At 35.0% G+C, this 22390-nt stretch overlaps 1 protein-coding gene across 8 annotated transcripts in view; it reads right to left on the bottom strand.

Moving 5' to 3' along the window:
• Positions 1-22390, bottom strand: part of FAM184A (family with sequence similarity 184 member A) — a 69115-nt gene continuing 46725 nt past the window's right edge. The window contains exons 10-19 of one of the 8 annotated variants that reach the window (XM_071741054.1): positions 17289-17501; positions 14817-14970; positions 14285-14412; positions 11820-12004; positions 11167-11313; positions 8183-8300; positions 7412-7516; positions 6409-6546; positions 3521-3723; positions 1-1791 (exon numbers count right to left, since the gene is read on the bottom strand). In XM_071741054.1, the coding sequence (XP_071597155.1) occupies positions 1710-1791; positions 3521-3723; positions 6409-6546; positions 7412-7516; positions 8183-8300; positions 11167-11313; positions 11820-12004; positions 14285-14412; positions 14817-14970; positions 17289-17501 (1473 nt within the window). In that variant the 3' untranslated portion in view covers positions 1-1709. The remainder of the gene's footprint in view (positions 1792-3520; positions 3724-6408; positions 6547-7411; positions 7517-8182; positions 8301-11166; positions 11314-11819; positions 12005-14284; positions 14413-14816; positions 14971-17288; positions 17502-22390) is intronic. The other 7 variants (XM_071741057.1, XM_071741055.1, XM_071741058.1 and 4 more) reach the window with 7 other exon arrangements.

Here is a 22390-nt window from a genome sequence, read left to right as displayed (position 1 = left end):
TACATTATAACAAAATGAGCTAGTGTATTTTATTTTGGGTAACAGCCAAGAAATCTGACATTTTTGCCCAATATGGCTTTCTTTTCAAATTAAAAAGTTGCATATACCTACAGTTGAGTCCACCAGCTAGAGAAAGTCTGCTGTACACATCTTTAGTCCATGGCAGCATCACCAGAATACAGCTTTCAGTGGAGTTTTCAAGCTGAAGTACAAGACAGAAATTTTAAAATGTTCATTTAGAAGATTTTTATATTGTTTATATGAAAACATACAAATTTTTCATTTATACATATACTACATATAAAACTTAATTGTTATTACCAAGTACCTTCATCTGGGTATTTATCTTTGTGCAGATAGCAAAAAAAAGGATGTAGTTAGGGCTTCAGATGAAATATTCAAGTTCAAGACCTTTGTATATGCTAACTAAAACCTTACTCAAATAACTGAAACATTGTTTCCTGCTTTTAAAGGTAAGAGGCTCAGCTTAAAAATACATTCATAAAATGAAGAGACAATTTTCTCCCTGAGACTACCAGTGTGAATTACTTTGTGGCAATCTTAGAACGAAAAAATATAAAAAAAGACAATAAGCTCTAGTTACCTATATGCTGCAGCAAATTTCTCAAGCAACACTGGCATTGTAAGAGGTGTAGATTTGAGAATCATGCTCACTTGCATTTTTATATATCAGTTTAGGAAGAAGAAAAAACTTTAATATAGACAAGGGAAGGTAATTAGATTTTAATGAAAGGTCTGTATCTGTAGTATATGTAAATGGAAAAAAACCCTGTGTGGTTTGTTTTCTGTGTTTTGTTTGCTTGTTTTTGTTTTTTCTTTTTCTGTTTTTTTTTTTTCTTTTCCATTTTTTTTTCCATTTCATACATGAATTTTATCCAAAGCAGGACTATATGCTCAAAATGTAGATTCTTGATTTGTGCAGAGATACTTAGTACAGTATTCTCAAGGTTTCATTTATGTTTTTAATATTCATAAAAGAAACATGTAACTTGTGGGAACAGCTTCCCCTTAAACTCAGTGATGTTTGATTATGACTGGATGGCAAAAGCTCATAAGCAATAGTTAAGGAGTTAACTCCCCCCAGTGAACAGCTCCTGACTTGTGGCTTTTTTAATCCCCTTGTCAAAATTACTTTGCTATGAAGGCTACCAGTTACACTAGTTTTATTTCACATTCTTCTTTTAATGTTAGAAAGGGAATGTTTTTGAACAGCTACCAAGTCACATCAAGAATTGGGGTGCATATCCTTGCCCAAATTGGAGAGTGAGATTATATATATGCTTTTTTCTGTTTACAGTTTAAGTTGTATTAATAGTAACCATGCAATTATGTTATTTTGGGGGGAAAGCCTTACCTGAAAGCAAAGAAAACACGTTTATAGGAAAAAGGGGGAAAGCATTATGTTTGTTCTACCAAAATTTATTATGTAGTAGTTACAAAGTTTAAAGATTCTTCCATTTTAAATAAAAATAATAGGTATAATTTCACACGTTATATAGTACCATGTCGAGTGATTCCAACAAATATAACATGAAATACAGTGCAGTTTCAAATCAGAAAGACAAATACTTTCTCATTCACAGTGTTGGACAAATTACAGGAAAGCTTGTTCACATGAGGGTTTACTTAAGTTCATGCTCTTATGAATAGTCCACACATCACGCTGTGCCACAAAAACTGATCATCTCTCAGAAGGTGAAGTACCGGGCAAACCACTCCTGGCGCTGTGGGTCTGGTGAAGCCTCTGGTGAAGCATCAGTCTGAGGAGGGCTAAATTCACAGAAAGGAAAAAAAAAAAAACAAACAATAGCAATTATCCCAAGCAGTACAAAAGTTAGGAGAAAAATCGCAAGGAATCTTCAGTAAAGACCACGGGTTCATTATCAGTGTGCTTCAGGAGGTGATTTAATGTCTCCCTACAGATCATCCACTCCATTGGAGAGCATCAGCAGCATCAACAAGTCAGTTCAGAAGCCACATTGCGAGGTGGGCAAATAGCAGTATTTTGGAAAACATTACTTAAAATCTCATAAACAGGTTTTCAGAAAGAATAAAAAGGGTTTTATTGGAAAAGCGTGGCTGTAGAAGGTCCTCTTTTAGCATCCTTTTCCTGTGGTAAAGTTAATTTTAAGAAATATGATGCGAGCATCATATTCATAGACATGTGCTCACAAAGACTGGTTGGAAACTGAACCAAAAATACAACACTATTTTAATATTAATGCTGATCACGGATATCACTTGCATTGTAGTTCATGCACGTATTTCAAATATGCTAATACACTAGGAAAAAAGAAACTGCTGCACTGTGAACAAGGTTTGTTTCCCCCTTGATCACTTAAAGTTCTCACAAAATGAGCAAGAGCGAATACTTTAATTACACAATTAAGTTCCTTTATCAGTAAACATCATTAAAAAAATAACTCCTACTGTATTACTTGATAATACAGAGCACAAAACAAATTGGAATAAAACTCCAGCATCGCAGTGTATGGGTTCATGCACATGCATGTCACAGGTATCTGAGCACACTCATGCACATCACATGCATAGGAAAAAATAAGCAACAGTATTATATATTTTTTTTAGTTTTTTTTTTAAACACTGTTTACCTTATCTATTTTAGATCTGATTATTTGTTTCCTGTTCTAACTACTAGGTGCTAGGTATGTGGTCTTTCACATAAAACCAAAACAGACAGCAACCAACCAACTGTGGTAATTACGCAGTGCTTAAAGGTGCCAACCTAATGGTAAGCGATCGGCACCTACTAAATGCAGAGTAGAGCACTTCAGTCCATTTAATAAGTAGGCACATCAGGCCAAAAGATTAAAATCCTGCCTCTGAAATGCCATTTTCTAAGTTAGTGAATTCACTGTTTTAATTTGTGAGAGAATTACTTGAGATTTTAACGCTAGTTTTGATTATTGGAAGCTCAACATTAACCATCCAAGCCTGCACATTTCCTGTTGTAGTAATGTTACCTCTATGAAACAAACCTAGGTGAGGAAAAGGGAAACACAAAACATTCACATAGCACATAAAATAATTTTCTTAAATGAAAAACAACATTTATCACATAATACTGAATAAAAAAAACCTGTGCTGGTATCAATTCCTAAATGACAATCATTAAATAACACAAACATTTAAAACAATTGTTCATATATGTAAACAATTGAAAGCACATGAATTCTGTTAAGTATCTAAAAAGGTTTTCAAAGTTCAAGACTTACGAAAAAGTGAGAGAATACTTCACATTTCAACAAGGCCTACAATAAAAAGGAATACTATAAAGAGGTTACAAATATAATGTAAAAATTAAAAATGCCATCAAAGTAATTGTACCTCTGAAAGGTTCATTAAGCAAGTTGGATTCAGCTCAAGAGGAATGCAAAATTTTCCTGAGTCAAGCAAAAAAAAAAAAAAAAAGAAGCAAAAAAAAAAAAAAAAAAAAAAGCAAAAAAAAAGAAAAAAAGATTGGTGAGGCAGTGCTCACCTCAAAAACGTCTTGGGCTCTTTGGGTGGCATTGGCTGCTGTAGTGGTTTGCTGCTGTTGAACTCAATATCGTGGATGGGTGAGTTAGGAATGGGATCCAGGCGGTTGGGATGTCCATTGCCCACCACTCCGCTAGATTCCAGAGCACTTAGATTGGGGACACTCACAAACCTGTTTGTTGATTTATCATTCTTCTTCTTTTGCTGCATTAAAAATAACAAATGTAAGGAAGGCTTCTTGCACTAGGACAGATGAGGAAATCTGTAAACTTACAAGCTGTATTGATGGCTGGTTTGGAGTTTTTATGAAGGAGAGCAATTGGGACAGATTGTATTTTGTCTTTGTTTTTTTTTTTTTTTTTTCCCCAATTGTAGTTTTACTATTTGCTTTGACCAGAACTGAACACCACAATTTTTCACAGAATAATCAAATTTCTGATCAAGATTTTAAAGTCATTATGACTTAGTATAATAATCAATTAATGTATTATCTGAGCTCTACTTATATGAATTCTTTTCTGTTTATGACATTGGCAATAGGAAGTTTTCCACAAAACTGCCATTTAATCTGCTAAACCTTTCTTGTTTACTTCAATCTTTTCTTGATGTCAGTGAAACAGCTCTGCTGTCAAATGGAATTACAGGAAATTTCAACAATGAAAAATGTAAATTTCTCCTATGGGTTTTACCCCATCACTGAGGCACATTTTGGTAACTGGAACATGAGACCTAGAAAATCAGCTATATTTCTTTTAAAGAAATTACACCTTCATAGTTAGCAATACTGCTTCATTACAGCAATACTGCTAAGAAGATTACTGGATATAACCTCAGTTTCTTGCACAAGGAACAGGCCAGGCTTCTAACTTAGATACTACTGATACTACTTGTAGACACCAGATGGCACAACTGAACATTTTTCCTCATATTCCTACTGCTAGTATTTCAAAAGACTGAAGTTACTAAACAATCTTTTTTTTATGTCACTATTTTACTCTCCGTAACACAGAACACAAAGGAATCAGTATTTATCTTCTCTAATTTTATAGGTATTTTAAGGTAGAGGGATGCTTTAAATAATTCTATGGCCTTTTAAAATAGCTGTGTGGCATAACACCATGTGTATTTTCTGACTTTTATAAAATATTCCATTACCACAATAAAATATTAATATTAGAACAGCCTTATTTCCAAAAATAGGATTTTTGAATGAATGGATTCGTTTACTCTCATGAATTATGCATTACTTGAATATATAATAAATACTTTCATTCAATTACATAGATGCAAACCTAACAAAGCAGCTCGGAGAAACAGCCCTTCAGGGCTTCTGAACCACACAGATTTGAACTAAATAAAGTGAAAGGCAAGTGGAATCTCGTGTTGTTTTTCTATGATATTTTCCAGCACAATTCCACTGGAAACAGAAGATCTGCTCTATTCAAGGGTGGGCACGAGTTCAACCAGAGACAGACAGAGGCGTATTGTTTGTTTGTACTTTCTTCTGTTTAGCTCTCTGCAAGCTTTGATTTCAGTGCCTGACCTCTCCAGGGTTGGCAGATGCAAATGCTGCTAATTGTAGCCACACTGGTGGATGTGTTTGTCAAAATACAATTAAAAAACCCTCTACAACTTAACAGAAAGCTAGAATAGGAAAGAGTCTCTTTAAAGAATCACAGTGAAAGATCATTAGCTGCAAAGGATCAAGCTGAGATACACTTCTGTGGTAGCTGAAGAAGCAAGGAATAACATTATAGTGGAAAAAAAAGCGTGGTAAAAGTAACCAACTGGATTTAAAATACATCTGCAATAATAATATATATTATAATGCAATATATATATATAAAATATATACAATGCAATAATATGTAATAATATATACTGTAATTAAAACTGTGTTAAACACTGCAATTAAACCTGTGTTCTGTGTAAACCTGAGTGCTTCCTAGGTGGCGGCTCATTTCTGGAAAATGTGTATTATTCACGTAAGTGGTTAGAAAAATACTAGTTTTTATCTTACTGTCTATAAAGCGATCTATGCTTCTGAAGCAGTCAAATCTGGAGAGACAAAATTGTGTGTATTGTTTCCATGAAATTCATGCAAAGTATTAAGAAACTTCAGATTTAACAAAAAAAGATTGATTGCATAAATCAATCCATTTCAGAGCCATTGCATAAATTCGAAAAGCTGTAATACATACTGCAATGGTTATAGTTTTGCATTATTATGCAAAGCCTGTAGTAAGGCATAAATTCTGTCTTTTTGTTACAAAAAGGAAAAGAGAGAGAGATTTTCAGGTTTTTTCTAATTCATTCTCCAATAACACAGTACATACTTTGACAAATATAGTAACGTAGTCCACAACTCATGAAATGAGATCAAAATGTTCTGGCATACAAGACGGTTTTAAGTCTAAACAGTTTTAAGTGACAGAAGCATAATTACAAAAATATATTATCACTGTGGAAATCTGATGTTTAAGTACTTTCTTCCAAGCACTTCAGATTCCACACAAAAGACAAACTTACATACTTGATGGTTACACTTCACACCTTTGTAAAAGGAGTGCTTCAGACAAACTTCTAAAGTTTTCAAACAAACTTTACCACATAAAACAAAATTTTATCTAGCAGTCTAGGTATTGTCTGTACCGGGCCCAAACTAAGTTCTTTTATGCCATTATGCATAAAAATCAGGCATCCACAGATAAGCTCTTGAGAGATGCTGGGCTCCTTGAAAACCCAGGAGAATACTGACAATCTGCAGCAGCTTGTGCAGCAATGGGAAATATTCTGATCTGATGTGAAACTACAATAAGGCTCAGCTAAATAACATGGCCTGGGCTCAGTAATGGAGCCAGACCTCCCTTTGAATAATGGAGCCTGAACCTTGATCACTGAAGCTTTCAGGTGTCTGAGCTGCTCATGTTGTGCCCTTTGGGTTACCCTCTGCTTCAGAACCTTCCCGAGTTCTTCCGTCTCTAAAGATGGGATAAATCTCTTCCCTTTCCATGAAGGTGAAATAACCTGTAGGTTATGACAGGGAAGAAGGAAACGTCAGAGGACTCATTCTTACTCCTGAAGTGGTGAAAAGAAATAGAATTAAGGTACCCTACCACAGTTCATCTTCCTCCTAAAGGAATGCTGCTGGCTTTTGAAGTGACAGGGACACTACTATGCCTGTTTGCAGCCTTCACTGGCTGCTACTCAGCAGGATGAGAAGAACTGAAAAGGTTGCTACAGAAGTGTTTTCATTCATGTAGGAGGTGACAGCAACTGAGAAGGCTGAACACTTGACTTCTGTTTCCTGCTGCCTCCACAGCCCATACCTGGGTTGTCATTCCATTCTCCAGTGTCACTCTCTCCATTCAGACTTACTGTATGCCCTTCTCATACTCCTTCCCCTTTTTACTCTTATTCCCTTCCTTTATTGTTCCCTCTCTGTCTTCCTAATGCTCTCCCATCCGGAGCACCATAGTAACAATGAAATTACCTTTGCACTTTCCAAAATAACAAAGAAAACTATGAAACTAGGACTGGTTACGGGTGTTCTCTCTTATATGCTACAGTCCTGCCCTCTGTTACCTTTCTGTCACTTCTCTATTTTGATTTTGCAGTTTTGTGAGAAAGAACTGTGTTTTATGTCATACATGTATAGCAAACTAGGACAACATAAGTGGACCTCTCAACGACACAAAAGAAACAAACCTACACAAAAATAAGTAAAGACAAATGGAAAATTATGGTTCTTGCTTTGAAAATGTCTTTTAAGAGTGATATATGTATACACGCAGACACGCACACACACACACACACATATTTCTTCTTTTTATTATATCCTAACTTTTGATTTATTGTTCTTCACTTTAGCAATGAAGTCCATGGAACATACCTTCACCAATGGATTAATAACACCAACATTAGGGCTTGCATTAAATATTTTGTTGTAGTTAGTCTCCCTGTTAACTAGCTCCAGCTGATAGAACTTTTTGTCCTCCTAAAAAGAAGAACATATAGAAACTTCTTTTTACGCATCTTCAATCAGTTAGTGGCCAAATCTGGCTATAACATTATTTCAAATATATTTATGTTTACATTTCTAAAGAAACAGTGATTCTAAAGATTGTATTTCATATTTAATATGTTGGTTTTCTTATTATATGTACATATTAAATTTCTATGTATGCAGTTCTGTACTCTTGGGAGTGAGCATAGACTAATGCATTATGCACAGGGAAAGACTTGGTATAGTTAACTATACTGGTCTCTAATCAGTTTGGATTTCCTTCTTGCCTCTGAATCCGTATCTAATCAGACAAGATGTTGTGCTTTGAATTTGGGAAACTCAGTGAATCAGGGAATTGGTCTTAGAAACCTCAGAGAAGAGATTATTTCTTATATAGCTTATTCCAGAATTGGAGATAGGGCACATCTGATTGAAGTCATATTGAAATATTTTTGGTAATAATGTATTATGCTTCATTGTGCAAAACTCTCTGTATCTAATTAGTTTTACTATTATGAATCATTGGAACCACATGAATAATGTGTTAAAGAATACGAATAACACGCTAGTGAGATTTAAATACATTTCAAATACTTTGAATTAGATTAACTTTTATAGCTGTCAAGATATTAAACCAAGAGAGCATAGAAGTCTTACAATCAATTTCTTTATGAGTTGGTCCCGCTCTGCAATTAGGTCTTTCAGTTCTGAGATAAGCTGCAAGTCTTCTGGTCTTGATTCTCTGTTTTGATATTTTTCTTCCATTTCTTCTAAACTTTATAGGAAAGAAGAATACCCCCTTTAGCCTGATCCAGTGTTAAATGATGAGTGAATAGTCACATCTTTGAGAAGTATAAAGGAGAATTCAGGGATAGAAACCAGAAGATGACTTTCTTGTCACCTCTAATTAATTTCTATGTTTTCATTCAGCTTTAGCTAGGTTTGGAAAAAAAAAAACAACAATAACCATAACCTCTGCTTCGGTAACTAATAATCTGGGAAAAATTCTAAAAAAATGTAACATTCCTCTTGTGCATGCAGCACTAGGTGCTTGGAAAAAAAGCCTCTTGGAAGTCAAACTGAAAACAAGGCATTCAAAACCATAACATGGATGGCAGAATTACATAAGACATAGCTAAGATTGATTCTTTTGTAAAATACTGGAACAGCACATTGCATTATATTTAATACTAATGTATATTTTAACATCCGGTAATTAATTTTCTTGATCAGAAAAACAAACAGTATCATTGTTCTTTTTTATAGGTGACTACTCTGAATAAAGATGCAGGATACTGGAGAAAGTGGACAGACAGACAAGGCTGGCACTGTATTCCTCAGTTCATGTGGAACATACTGGGACAAAGATATCCAAGAACAGTGAAGACTGATGGGTAACTAACTCCTCTCCACAAAATCAATTGAGTAGCATTAGAGATGAAATAAAGGAATGTGCTGCAAAAGGAAAGCAGCAACACTTGGATATTATGATATCTGGATTAAGAGAAATGTCACAACTGATAAACATTTGAAAAAAAGCATTTGAAATGCCAGTGGGAAAGCATTAAAGGAGAGAAGTGAAATAAGCCAACTAAGAGAAGAATAGTACCAGTAACTACAAAAATCTTGTTTCTTCTTAAAGGACAAGTTTTGAAGACATGACAATTTCGAATGATTGCATCTCTCTGAGACATAAATACAATCCTCACAATGCTAAACATTTGTTCCAAAGGAAACTACTAAAATACTTGTCTCATACATTCAACCCTCATGTAGCTCAGTGAAACATATTTCAGACCAGATTCGGGAAACTTAACAAATTTATTAAAAAAAAACCAAACAACAACCATCCCAAACAAACCCTTAGAAAAATCTATGAATTTATGGTGTTTAAGTCAACTCACACTCAGTTTCACAAGACACATGGAAATAGCCATAATTTCTCACTTTAGATAAATATTCCCTTCAGAGGTAGCTACGTGATTTTTACTTTGAGTTGCATCTGAAAAAATCAGTTCACATTACACTATATTTATAACCTTCAAACAACCTGTACGTAATTTGAGGAGATTATATAATGTATTTACATAAAACATTACGAATATGCAACATGACTGGTTTCATTTGCAGAAAGGGCATTTGACTCAGCAGAACAGAAATATGCTCAGCTGGCTTAATTTTGGTGTAAACGTTTTATGCTGGGTTAAGCCATTGCATACAGATACCCAGGGTATAGTACATAGTAACACACAGCTGCCACTTTATTTTCAGATCTTTCAGAGAACTCTTTTTTCTGTTTCAGAGATGATATCCACTCTCAATTATTGTGTGACAGATTTTCCTTTTCATGAATTTGCACAAGGCCAGGCTTCAGGTGAGCCTGAACCTGGAAACAGTAACCTAAGAGATAGCTGCATAAAAATCCTCATTTTCTTTGTGTTGTTTTGTTTTTACATAGTTTCCTCTTTTGACAGATCCTTGTTTCAGTGTAAGTAGAGATAACACACAGAAAGGTCAGGGTACCTTTGGTAACATTTGCTGTCTTTAGGCCTGTGAATAGGGAACCAACTCAATTCAGAAAATTTCAGGACAGTAAAAACCACACATCTTTATGGGAGAAAAACTAAGGTAAAAAAACTCCAAAACCTAGTTCTGGTGGCTGCTTATAGGCATGTTTCTCACACAAGATAAATGCAGTAAACAGGAGGTAGTTTACACGTAACTTACTGAATGGCAAGTCACCACATTTATCAGGGCACAAGAGTGTTCATGTGAACTGTTACAAGGCACTAAGAACTAGAATTTTACACCCATCTTATCTGAAGACAATTTCTGAATGCTTACTATCAAGAAAGAATGAGATTCATTGCTCTTTATTGTCCATTTTAAAATGACAATTTAAAAATTTTTAAAAAGTTTTCTATCAGATACGTAGACCCAGTTTTCTCTGCCATAAATATTTTGTGCTGCAAATATAAACCTCTCAGTGACAGTTTTGTGTCAGAAAGCCCACAGTGCTCAGCCAAAAACTGACCCAATGTGCTACATGACAGACAAAGGATGAAGGATGTGGAAGACAGGAAAACACCAGCTAAGCGACACACCACTACACTGCTTCTGCCCAGAGGTTGTCTAACCCAATGTGGCATTTTAATTCAGAGGCATTCTCAGAATTCTGTTATTGTTGTGCTCAAATACTCCATTTCAGACATTAATTTAGTGAACTTTAAAATGTCTGCATCACTCACGGGCTATAATCAAACTTCTTAATAGCAAATATTGTTACAGTACAATAATTGTACTGTTGCCAAACTTGTTGAAGAAAATTATGTTTTCAAAAAAGATGTATTAAGGTTGAGAAAAAATATTGGAAAAAATGGTTTCTCCATTTTCTGACCACTGCACAGATTAATATCTTTCCTACCTTACATTTTTTTGGTCTCAAATCCCCAAAACTGTATCTCACTAAATTCCCCTAAAGCTTATAGAATTGTGTTGATGAAAGAAAGCAAGATTGGAACCCACAATTGGTTGAGGTTTTTGCACCTCTGCAATATCTTCAGCAACTTACAGACATCAGAACAAACTATTCACTCAAATGCAGCTACATAGAATTTTTTTTTTAACGCAACAAAACTTACGAAATCTGTAAAGCTGAATTAATTTCCTTGAGCAGCTCTTGGGTCTTATTAAAATCTGCCAGCATGCTTTGTTTCTCTCTGATGTGATCTGCTGTCAAGACATCCAGCTCTTTCTCATGTTTCTTGCTTAAATCTTGCTCATGTATCCTGTTTAATTTATTTTTTGTTAAAAACAGCGTTATTCTAAAATCAGACTCATTCTTTCATCAAGATTTTCTGCCATACTTCTAATCGCTTTTATGCAATATCAGACAACAAAAGGAATTACTGATTCATCAAAGTCAACTACTTACTGTCCTCCAGCCTTCTAGCTTATTTCATGGAAAATGCATCTCCTTTAATGCTTTTTAAAATAAACAAACATAACGATAAAAAAAAAAAACAAAATCAAAAAAACCACCACCAAATGCCAACATTGGAATGGACTGTTACTAAAATATGCCAAAATGTATCACAGAAATGCAGCTTAACTGCATAGTTATATTCACAAACTTTATTAGTAATGGGCATAGCTTTTTTTAAAGAAGATTGAATGATATATAACATCACTTGATTAAGAGGATAAACTAAAAGCTACAAATAGTAAAAAAAAAATTAAGTAAAGTAATACATGAAACAATACACATTTGAGTTTAGAGTGGAAAAATTTATACCTGATCTGTTGGTTAGATTCACTGCGTATTCTAAGAACTTCTTTCCCTTTAAACTCTAATTCCTTGGTCAATGCACTTATATTTTCATGAAGATGCAGGATCTCTTTGTCTAGTTCAGCTATATGATGGTCTCGGTGTCTCAGTTCATCTTGTAGATCTGATATTCGGCACAAAAATTCTTTCTCCTATGATATAAGTAGCAGTAGCAAGAAACATTTTAAGTAGACTTGTGTCTCAGAAGCACAATACTTGCTTTTGGAACACAACAGCTAAAAATTTTCCATTCAATTAACAATTTGTTATAGTTTTTGTTGCTGACAAAAGTAAAAATTAAAACTGACGAGGCTTTTTTTTTTATGTATAAGTGGAAATAAAGTTATGTAACAAACAATTTCCAATGAGAAAATTAAAAACCTGTCATTTCCTGTTAAATTTTGTGTAGCTCATCACATTTTCCTTTTGCCCACACTTACAACAAAAACCCAGACACTGCTGAGAACCAGCGAGCTGTGCATTTAGCATTTTCTACCTCTTAGTATAGGACACAGAGAAACGGTTTCTCCATTTACAGCCCCATACAATGGGACAAAGTAGTCCAAGATGCATGCTCTGCATCAATGAACAGTGTGATGCAGTAGTCTCCTGTCTTACATATATATCTATATGTATGTATGTATGTATATATATAAGGGTCATAAATATCTCACCACAGAACACATGGTGAACAGTTTCTATAATATTTATATTGTGTGCAATAAATCAATAAAAGACATTCTTTTCACATAAGAAATTCCAATGAAGTTAACAACCAGGAAATTCATCTGGACTCCACCCCAATGGTTTTGGTAATGATTCCCCTCAGTTTTTAGTAAGTCTGAAATAAGCCCAATGTTTTCAAGAATTCTCCATTTCCATCTATTCCACTTCTTACAGTTTTACAATAACCGATGAACATTATTTTTACAGATAATAAATCAGTAGATATTTCAAAGAAATTTTATGTATAATTGTGGTTTGTGCCTCCATGCATCCAGGAAGTACTAATATATCCTAATGCACAAATTTTACAGGACATCATTAAGAACAGACCTTTAAAAATAACTCTACCTCCCCATACAATTATTATATGCAGTAGTAAAAGAAAAAGCAGTATAAAATATCTTCATATTTAAACAGTTTAAAAAATGTTAAATATATTAATCCTGCTCAGACCTATCTGCACTGATTTCAGCTCTGATCCTATCTGTGAACTGATAGGAGTATTCTTACAGAGGAAAACACAATTAATTGCTTTGCTCTCAGTACAACTAAAACTCTTGCTTAGTGTATCATGGCATATTTAACATAACTTAGTTACCAAGGTCAAAAGAACATGGTATTTGGTTGGATCATACACTTGCTATTTTATTTAAATTTTTTTTTCCTGGCATCTCCTTTAGGTGTCTCACTCGAGGCCAAAACAACACCCAGCTGAAGCCATACCCTCCTAAATCCTGCACAGATCCTGTTTCCATTCACTGCTGATAGTACCATATTTGCCTCTAGCTGTTTACACATCTAAACCAGCAAGGAAGAGAAAAAGAAGGGCTCATCTTTGACTGTCTCTACTTCTGTACAAAGGCACATTCAAACCTGTTCCCTCTGGTAATGTATTTCTAAAACCACTCCATGTCCTTGGTGCTGGACTACCAGTCAATTAATCCTGAAAAAAGCCTACTGCATATGCAAATAAAAAAGCAATTCTCTGGTCCTCTTATTCCCAGGAGTCTGTCTTACTTTTGACAGAGCTCAGGCTTTAAATTCTTCATTACTGCTGGAAAAATTGAACACTTATTTATGTATAAAGTGAAAAACAAAAGCAAAAAGGGAATGAAATGGTTTGCTGCTGAAATGTATTCTATACTGGCTTTGGGATTTGGGGTGTGGCTTTTTTTTTTTATTATGGGTGCAACGGGGTTTTTTTTAAGAAACCCTAGCAAGCTGTTACATCCTCTTTTTTGTTTTGTTTAGATGCTAATTCATCTTTTGCAGTTTGGCTCCTGAAACAAAAACAATACTAAGCTACCTCTTAAATTTGAAGCAATCATTTGGTTTTAAGCAAGCTTTGGAGAGAAACAGCTTTTTCTTCTTTAGAGTCCTGTTGGCAAGTGAAAACAAACAGCAGTCTGTGAGAATTGGCATTTTCCTCTCATGGCAAGACAGTGTAGTGTGCTCCCAGCTGGCTGCACAATCCTGAGAGGTAACTGCCTTGATTCAGAAGCCTCCACCAGGCTTTGAATGAAGTTTGTTGAGGAAGAAAAAGTTAAGTGAGGAAGCTGAAGTAAACTGGTAGGGATGCATTATCTGCTGGTGCTGAGTGACTGTGAAAGATTATACGTTTTTTCACAACAGCTTTTGGCTCCAACAGTAAGAAAACAAATACTGATTACACAATTTTACAGCCAGTTGCCATCAATGCCTCTTACCTGTCTCCTGCCAAGTTCTATGCTTCTTTCAAGCTCCATTTTGGCAGCTACCAGTTCTTGTTGATGGTTGTGTCTTAGCTGGTCAATTGCTGCTGCATGTTGATGATTTAGCTCTGAGCGCAAGGAAGCTAATTACCATAAACAAAAAGAAAAGTTTGTTTTGGAAACTTTTACATTCATTAACAATAACAGTCCAGCTCCCTCAAGAATTGCTGGCAACCTAACACACTGTTTACATCTGCTAAGGAACTGTTCTGTCATTCTATTCCTGTTACTTTCCGAACCATTCTCTATCATGAAATTCAGTTGCCTACTGCTTCCAAAAACCTTAAGGGTAAGATTTTTCAAAAGTGAACAGTATGGCCTTACCTGTTAAAGCTTATACTGATTTTAAGAGGAACAATTAGGTCAACACAGAATGACTCCGAGATACACTTAAGTGTTAGAATACACACATATGTACATACATACATGTGCATGTATATTTGTGTGAGTATAAATAATGTTTCTTGAAAATTTGAAAATAGTATACCTAACATAGCTTTTCCTTCATCCTCCAGCTCAAATCGTAGAGTCTGAAGTTCCTGTTCCATCTCCAATTTGAAACCCTCCATGGCCTGTTTATGTGTTTCTTTCAGTGCATGAAGTTCTTCTGAGTGCTTCTGTTGTAAACGTTCTTCTAATTCCTATGAAATCAAAACTGACAAAATTTGTTCTATACCACATTAGAGAATATATAAAGTATTAAACAGTAAACAACTGGAAACAAAAAGGAGGCATTGGCATACTCTAGAAATTATTATAAGTGCACTAATATTATATTACTCATATTTTCTTCTCTAGGTAATCCTACTACTATGTTTTTCCTTTTCAGTGGCTAATTGTTATCAAGATTACCTGTGCAGAAAATCTCTGTTCTGCTCACAGTTGGTGAAGAGGAAAAAAAAAAAAAAAAAAAAAAAAAGTCACTGAATTACTTACATTATCAAGCAAGGCAATAACGTGCAGATCCCTAAAAAGGTCTAGTGTGCAAGTGTGGAATATTTGCAATAATTGCTAGAAATGACCCAGACTATATCTGTACTTTTTAGGTCCAGGTACATCATTTGGAGCTGGTGGAATGTGGCTGCTGTACCACAACTACCTTAGATGTTGCAGTTATCAGGGGTACTCAGTGTGCTAACTCCAAGAGAAATTGCATGGAGGCTGGAGCAGGGGTGAGACCCCAGGGCCAGCTCTGTGGCAACAATACCAGCTAACTGCACTTTTGATACCCTGGGCCACCCTTTGACACCCTTTGACAAAATGCTGATCTTCAGGTGAACTTTGCTCATTATAATCTCTTTATAATTCAAAACCACACCTAAAGCTGCCCACCTCCAAGGCACAACCACCCCTCACTGAGTCTGCCTTCTGAATCTTCTCTTGCCCACACCTATAAATGTGAAGTGAGAGAACTTTGCACCAATCATAATAAAGATATGTTTGATTAGAGTCACTCAAGCTCCAGCTGCCAGGTAAAATAGTACAAAAATAGCCAACGGAAGAAAGGATGTCAGGGAAAATACCACTGCAGGGATACCCGTGATGGGCTGAGCCTTTCTTCCTCACCATTGCAACACCACTGAGTAACATTTGAACACTTGACTGGATTGAGTGTCTCCCTGGGAATAATACCAATTTATATAGAGTCTCTTTAATAGTATAAGTCTCTATATGTGCTGTTTTGGGCTGAGTGACCCCTGGAAATTATATGTTTTGGTCAGGTGCCCCACTTTCTCTCCCCTGGGAAATCTCCACAGAGTCACTTTCTTTATTCATAGCTTAGGTATTTTGCATGTACTTTGCAGAAGATAAATTTATCATCTGAAATGCAAAGAACTCGTATACACTTTTTTTTTTTTAAAATAAATCACACTATTCAATAATCTGGTGGTAAGAAACCTCATTGAACATGGGCGAATTCTACTGTGTGGCCACAATAGTTCCTATTAAACATCACTGGATGGGTAGCATGGTGTTAGTAGTGCATCCAGACCCTTGTTTTCCTGCCTCCTAAAGGTGAATTGGCTGAATCACTCAGACTCTAAGCCCAGCCACCCCCAGCTCCTCTATCATCTGAGGGTCAGCTGGATTGCAAGGGGGTTTATGTTCTGCCAAATTTCTTTACACCCCTTCAACGTAGTAGCAAGTGATACACATTTGAGCATTTTTGCTCCCTGCTGCCTACCGTGTTTATTCCCTATTGAAATGTGGCACAATGCTCCTGGTGCACACTTGCTGGTCTCATTTTGAACAAAAGCCACGCACCTTTTGTGCTCCAAGACCAGTCTGTGATGAGAACCAAAGTACATTAAGTGGGGACAATGAGAAAACTGATTGTAAAGGTGCACTCTAGATTTGAACTTTAAAAAGCTTAGGCCAGAAACCCCAGTACCATGCAGTGCCAAAATTTCAATTCTAAAGTTGGTTTACCCAAGGTTTTAAAAAAAAAAAAAAATAAAATACCTTGAGTGTGACATTGTTCCAGACATGAAAATTATCTTGCAAGTTGCAGAACAGATTTATATCATTTTTAACATTATGAAAATATAAAGCAATTACAAAAGGAGAAAACAGACAAGAAATAGCAGAAAACACATGCAAAATTAGGTAGTTATAACAGAAAATATATAGAAACCTACTTCAAATAGAAACTAGAATATCAAGTTATGGATAACAGTGTCAACCTACAGTAAAAGAAATGGGCATATTAATGGTATTTTTACCTCCCTATATGTATATTCTAGTAGAATATAATGCAAAACATGGAACAATGCCAGTATCAGAGATAATTTTCAATATGTCTTAATCATATTTAACTGGATAAAAATGCTACTATAAGATATCAGATGAAATGGAAATTTAGTAGTTATGCAGATACTTTTCTTAATACAAACTGTATACATAAATTACTAATATGGTAACATTCTCTACATAATTTAGAATATCCATATGAACATGCCTTTTGTTCTTGCTCTTTTGTTTCTTCCATGTTTTGAAAGGCAAGGATATGGGCTTCCTGAAGTGACTTATGCCTTTGCTGATGCTCCTCTTCTAATTCCTGGATTTCCTGAGTCAGCCTCTGTCGCTCCTGACTGAACTGGGCTTGTAGCTGTTGCAGAGAGCTCTGTGACTGGGAAAGCTGCATCTCCAGATTCTGCTTCAGTAAGGAGATCTAACCCACAACAGAACAGCAAATACTCATTAGTCATTAATACTAACATCAACTCTTTAAAAAAGAATATTTGAAAGAACAAAACACTTGAAAATTTAAAGCCAGAACGTGAACTAAAAGACAGACAAGCAATGTCATCCCTCTACTGAATTAGTTTTTTGTATTATATCTCAGAGATATAATACATTTTAATAGTTTTTAAGAATTATCACGTCAGTTTATACAACACTCCCTATAACACAATTTTTCACGGCCGAATTATCAAAATTGACTTCTAGGTTCTGTATAAAGGTCAATAAAAATGACACTATCAAGGTCTGCAATCCAACACTTGGTAAGATAAACCATTACTCAGGGGAACATCATATCAGTTCTGGAAGGAAAATCCTGCAGCTGAGAGGGGAGAATATTCTGTGACATCTAGACTGATTACCTCTTGATATGATATGGTCCTATCTTACAGGTCATCTTCTTGGTAAAAAAAAAAAAAAAAAAAAAAAAAAGGAGCATATCAATCTACTTCAAAAATAAAATGTTACACTTGATGGATTCCTCCGCACCTTTTTTTTTTGTTTGTTTGTTTGTTAGCTCAGTAATACTTTAATTTTTCAGATGCTTTTCAAGATGTAATTCCTAAGCAGTCTGAGTCATGAATACTCCGTTTCTAAGAGATACCTGATTTTACAAATGATGCTTTTCACCCAACAAACATTTTTATACTTTAGAGTAAACTGTACTCATTGAAAAAGTCCCATTTTCTTTTTATAATAACATTAACTTTGTTCTTTACATCAGATAGCAGCTTTTAACACTGGAAAAACTTGATCTGTATTCCTTTTACAGCCAAATACAGGAGAAATACCCTTGCGCAAAAAAGAATTTTGCTACAGGGACTCAGAGGAAAGAAAAATAAAAATGCTGTGTGATAGTGTCATTTGATTCAGTGTATCTTAAAATAATTATGATAAATTCACGACATTGCACATCAATTTACTAATTTACAGAAAAGGAAAACCCACCACTTAACAAAAAGTTAATAGCAGCATACCAGCATGAACATCATTGTTGAACATGTGGGTTTGTTTTTATTTTCAGGATACAGCTTAAGCCGATTAGAAAAAAAAATACACCAAAAGGAAAATTAGCGCTAAAACAGAACAAGCAAATTAATCTGAATGAAATGAGCATGTCTTGTTTTATTTCAAATTTACTAGGTATCTGTGTCTGGGAAGATATACTCTAGCTTCTATGTACACATGAGATACCTTTGAAACAGATACCTATCTATATCAGATAACTTTGCAACAGATCAGCTAAATACAGCTGGAGTAGTGAAGGCCTACACTATATTCTGTAATCTAAGGTATACATGTAGAACTTTTTACATTAAACGTAACTATCACATACAAATTGCACAGTGCCAGACCAAAGGTTTGCCTAATCTCCAGTTCCACCTCCAGAAATGGCCAATGTTGGTTGCTCAAGGAAAACAAGGATCTTGACTCTGAAGTCTACCAGCATCCAGCAATCTTTCGTAAACAAGGAGAGGTATTTTGGGCCAAATGTACAGACAAAATATTAATGAAATATAACCACCACCTGCATCTATAAATCTTTGGGTATCCACAATATCCTGTGGCAAGTTACATATAGATGTGCCAATATGACATAATGACCTCTAACTTGTAATGGAAAGGAGTCAAAAGAAACTCACTTTTCATTTACTCTGTTCTACTCATGTTTCTGCTCTTCTCCATCATTTCCTACTTTCAGCCTTCTCCAAACTAAACAGGTTTGGCTTAACGAGTCACTCCTTGTATGAAAGCTATTTCATATTTATCATTACAATTTCTCCTACTTTTGCGCTTTTTGTACTATTTCTTTTTAAGACTAGGAGATCAAAACAGCATAAGGTATATAAAATGAGAGTAAATTATGGGTTTATGTAGTGGTTTATATGGTTTTACATGTTAAAAGACTTCCAGTACCTGAAGGAGGCCTACAGGAAAGCTTGTGAGGGACTTCTTAAAAGGGCATGTAGCAATAGGGCAAGGCTTTACATTGAAAGAGGGTTGACTTAGATTAGGACATTAGGAAGAAATTCTTTACTGTTTCTTTTCTTCCTAAATTCAGTTTTAGTCTCATAGGAATGTGTAGTTAGCATAGTCCTAAGAGATTATCCATTCCACTTCTTTGCACTAGCTAGGAATTCTAGACACAAATTACTGCTTAAAAATCTCTTATGAAGAAAACCCTGTAATTTTCCCTCGGATCCTCTTTCTCCTCTGAGGTGCAGAAACACTGAGATACTGGACAGATGTTTTGTCCACTCTTCCTTGTCCCTTTCACGATGGCTCTCTCCCTCAGGTTTCTTAGCATTGCTCTGTCCCATTGGTAGACACCAGGGGCTACAATTCTAGGGGAAGTCTAGTTCAGTCCTGCAGAGCCTCAGGTAATTTTATCATCCCATTCTAAAAAAATCTGTGATTATAACATTCAAATGGAGTCTACCACAGTATCTTACCCAAATTTTTATTAATATGACATGGAAAAAAAAGCATTTTTGCCCGGAAGCTAAATCTGTCTTTCACTTAGGCTTCTGCTCCAAACATATCTGATAATTCTCAGTATATCCTTTATAAACATTTTTAGCATGTTGTCTAAGGGCAAAACAATTTTTTTTTCTTTTTTTCTTTTTCTCTCAGAAATGCAGAAAACATTTAAAATTAGTTGACCAAGGTAAGTTTGACATCTGGCCAGGAACCATTTTAGAAGAGACCAGGAATACCCTCCTCAAGAGCAGTCCACACTTCCACTCTATTAAATTGACTGCAAAACCACAGCCTGAAATAAGTGAGTCTCTGGGGATGTCTATTTGCATCAATAGACTACACAGAAAATAAATAATGAGAATTAAATTCTAACAAGTAAGTTAAATCAGTCTATCATTCTAAGACTTTTTTGTTATTAGAAGTACATCAACTATTAAAAATCTGACAGTTATTTTTAGAAGAGCACATAATTTTAAGCATTATTTTGATTATTCAGTACATATACTGAGATCCTTAAAGAGCACATTTTTTAAAACTTTAGTGCCTTCCTTTGCATGTCTTTTTATTTTGAGGATTCAAAACAGAACAGCTCTAAACACTCTTCTCTGAATCTTCAGTTCTTTTATCCAAGATTTTCAGCACATTTAAAACTTTGCTAAGAATTTTAAAAGAAAAAAAAAAAAAAAGAAAGAAAATTTTGGCTACTATTATGACTTGTACTTTGCCAAACTGCAAATTATAGTACAGCATCAACCTCATGCTTTGTAGAAAGCTTTGCAATACACATTTGCACTGCCCACAAGCTTGCTTGCTTTAACAATGACATAAAAATGCTGCTTATATTATGGCAATGTATGGAGTGTTTGATGTCCAGTGACACAGACAGTTACACAGATGAATGGATGCAGTACACAAGCTTTTGATAACCAGCAGCAAACTTTCTCCTCTCAAATATTACCACATATTCTTTGTCATAGGCTAAAGCTCCAAAGCAGTACTACAGGATATGCAGATTTATTTGTGCAAACATGCCCTCTTTACAAGCTGTAAGTGCAAGTCACTTACATTGCTGATAGATTTATGCAAAGCTTCACCGAGACAGTGCCGCTATGAAGGAAAGATCACAGGAATAAAGGGAAACATTCAGAAATCAACTAAGTAAAAGAAAAAGAGGTAAGGAAGGGAGAGTAAAACATAGAACATTAATTATAATTTGATCAGGGAACATAAGCTGAAAAGTATCTGGAAAAAAATATAAATATGTTGCTTTGACTTAGTAAATAAACTACCAAACACAGAAGAAAAGTAGGCTCTTTCCTGTGTTATGGTTTGAATGTACAGGATAACATTATCTCTTCAACATAACATCACTATATACTCCCTTATTATCCAGTTGAATCTAGCTGTTTTCTCCTTTATGGCAATAATTTTGGGAAGAAATCCTTAAGTACACCAATTTGCATTTTTATTAGGAAAAATGTTACATAAGGACTCAATCAACAGTCATCTGTGTCTCTAAAATATCACAAGCAAATTTTATTTATGCACCCATCTATTTAAGTTCAAATTTCATTGCTATAGGGCAGAGAACGAGTTTAGTCTGTAAGAAGGCATTCAAATACTTCTTCCATTTTTCTTAAAATTCAGAATGAGATGGGTACATAAAAGACTCTTCCTGAAAATCTCCAGCAAAAAGACCAAAAAGTTAATATGGCACTTATACTAGTGTTGATTGGTAATGAGAAGCAAAAAATAAAAACACAGTGCCAAGTAAAGTTCCATGAGATATTATTGATCATAAAATCATATACATCATTCATATGTATACATAATGCTTATGTGCTTATATATATATGAATGGTGCAGATAGGCACATGTACACACACACAATAGTAATCTGAAATGATGTGAGAGCAATCTGAAATCCAGCATGACCCATTTCCCCTTGTGGCACATGTCAGTCAAGAAGATGGCTTTCTCCAGGAGACAGCAGGTATTTTGACACCAGCTTGGGAGCCTGTAAATTGGGAACTTTTAGATAATACTTTGTCAAAATACAAAAAAAGAAGTAATTAATATTCGTTCTCCTGAATGTACAAAAAGGCACAACATAACAATATGTTATTGTGGAATACCCCAAATTATCTTATTAAAACTGTAAGCTACCAGAACCAATTCTCTGTGCAAAAGCATAACACTAGGAGGCATCATACTCCAGCAGACAAGAAAACAAAGAGGTACCAAACAGCTCTGATTTCAACACCAGATTTTGAAATTCCTAATCTAAACCAATCCAGCTATTTTTTCCTTACTTCCTTTCCCATCTGTCTGCTTTGT

The sequence above is a fragment of the Heliangelus exortis genome, chromosome 3, assembly GCF_036169615.1.
Source record: "Heliangelus exortis chromosome 3, bHelExo1.hap1, whole genome shotgun sequence".
NCBI classification, from domain to species: Eukaryota; Metazoa; Chordata; class Aves; order Apodiformes; family Trochilidae; genus Heliangelus; species Heliangelus exortis.
Note: the sequence above shows the minus strand (reverse complement) of the source record. Positions and strands in the feature narration are given on the sequence as shown.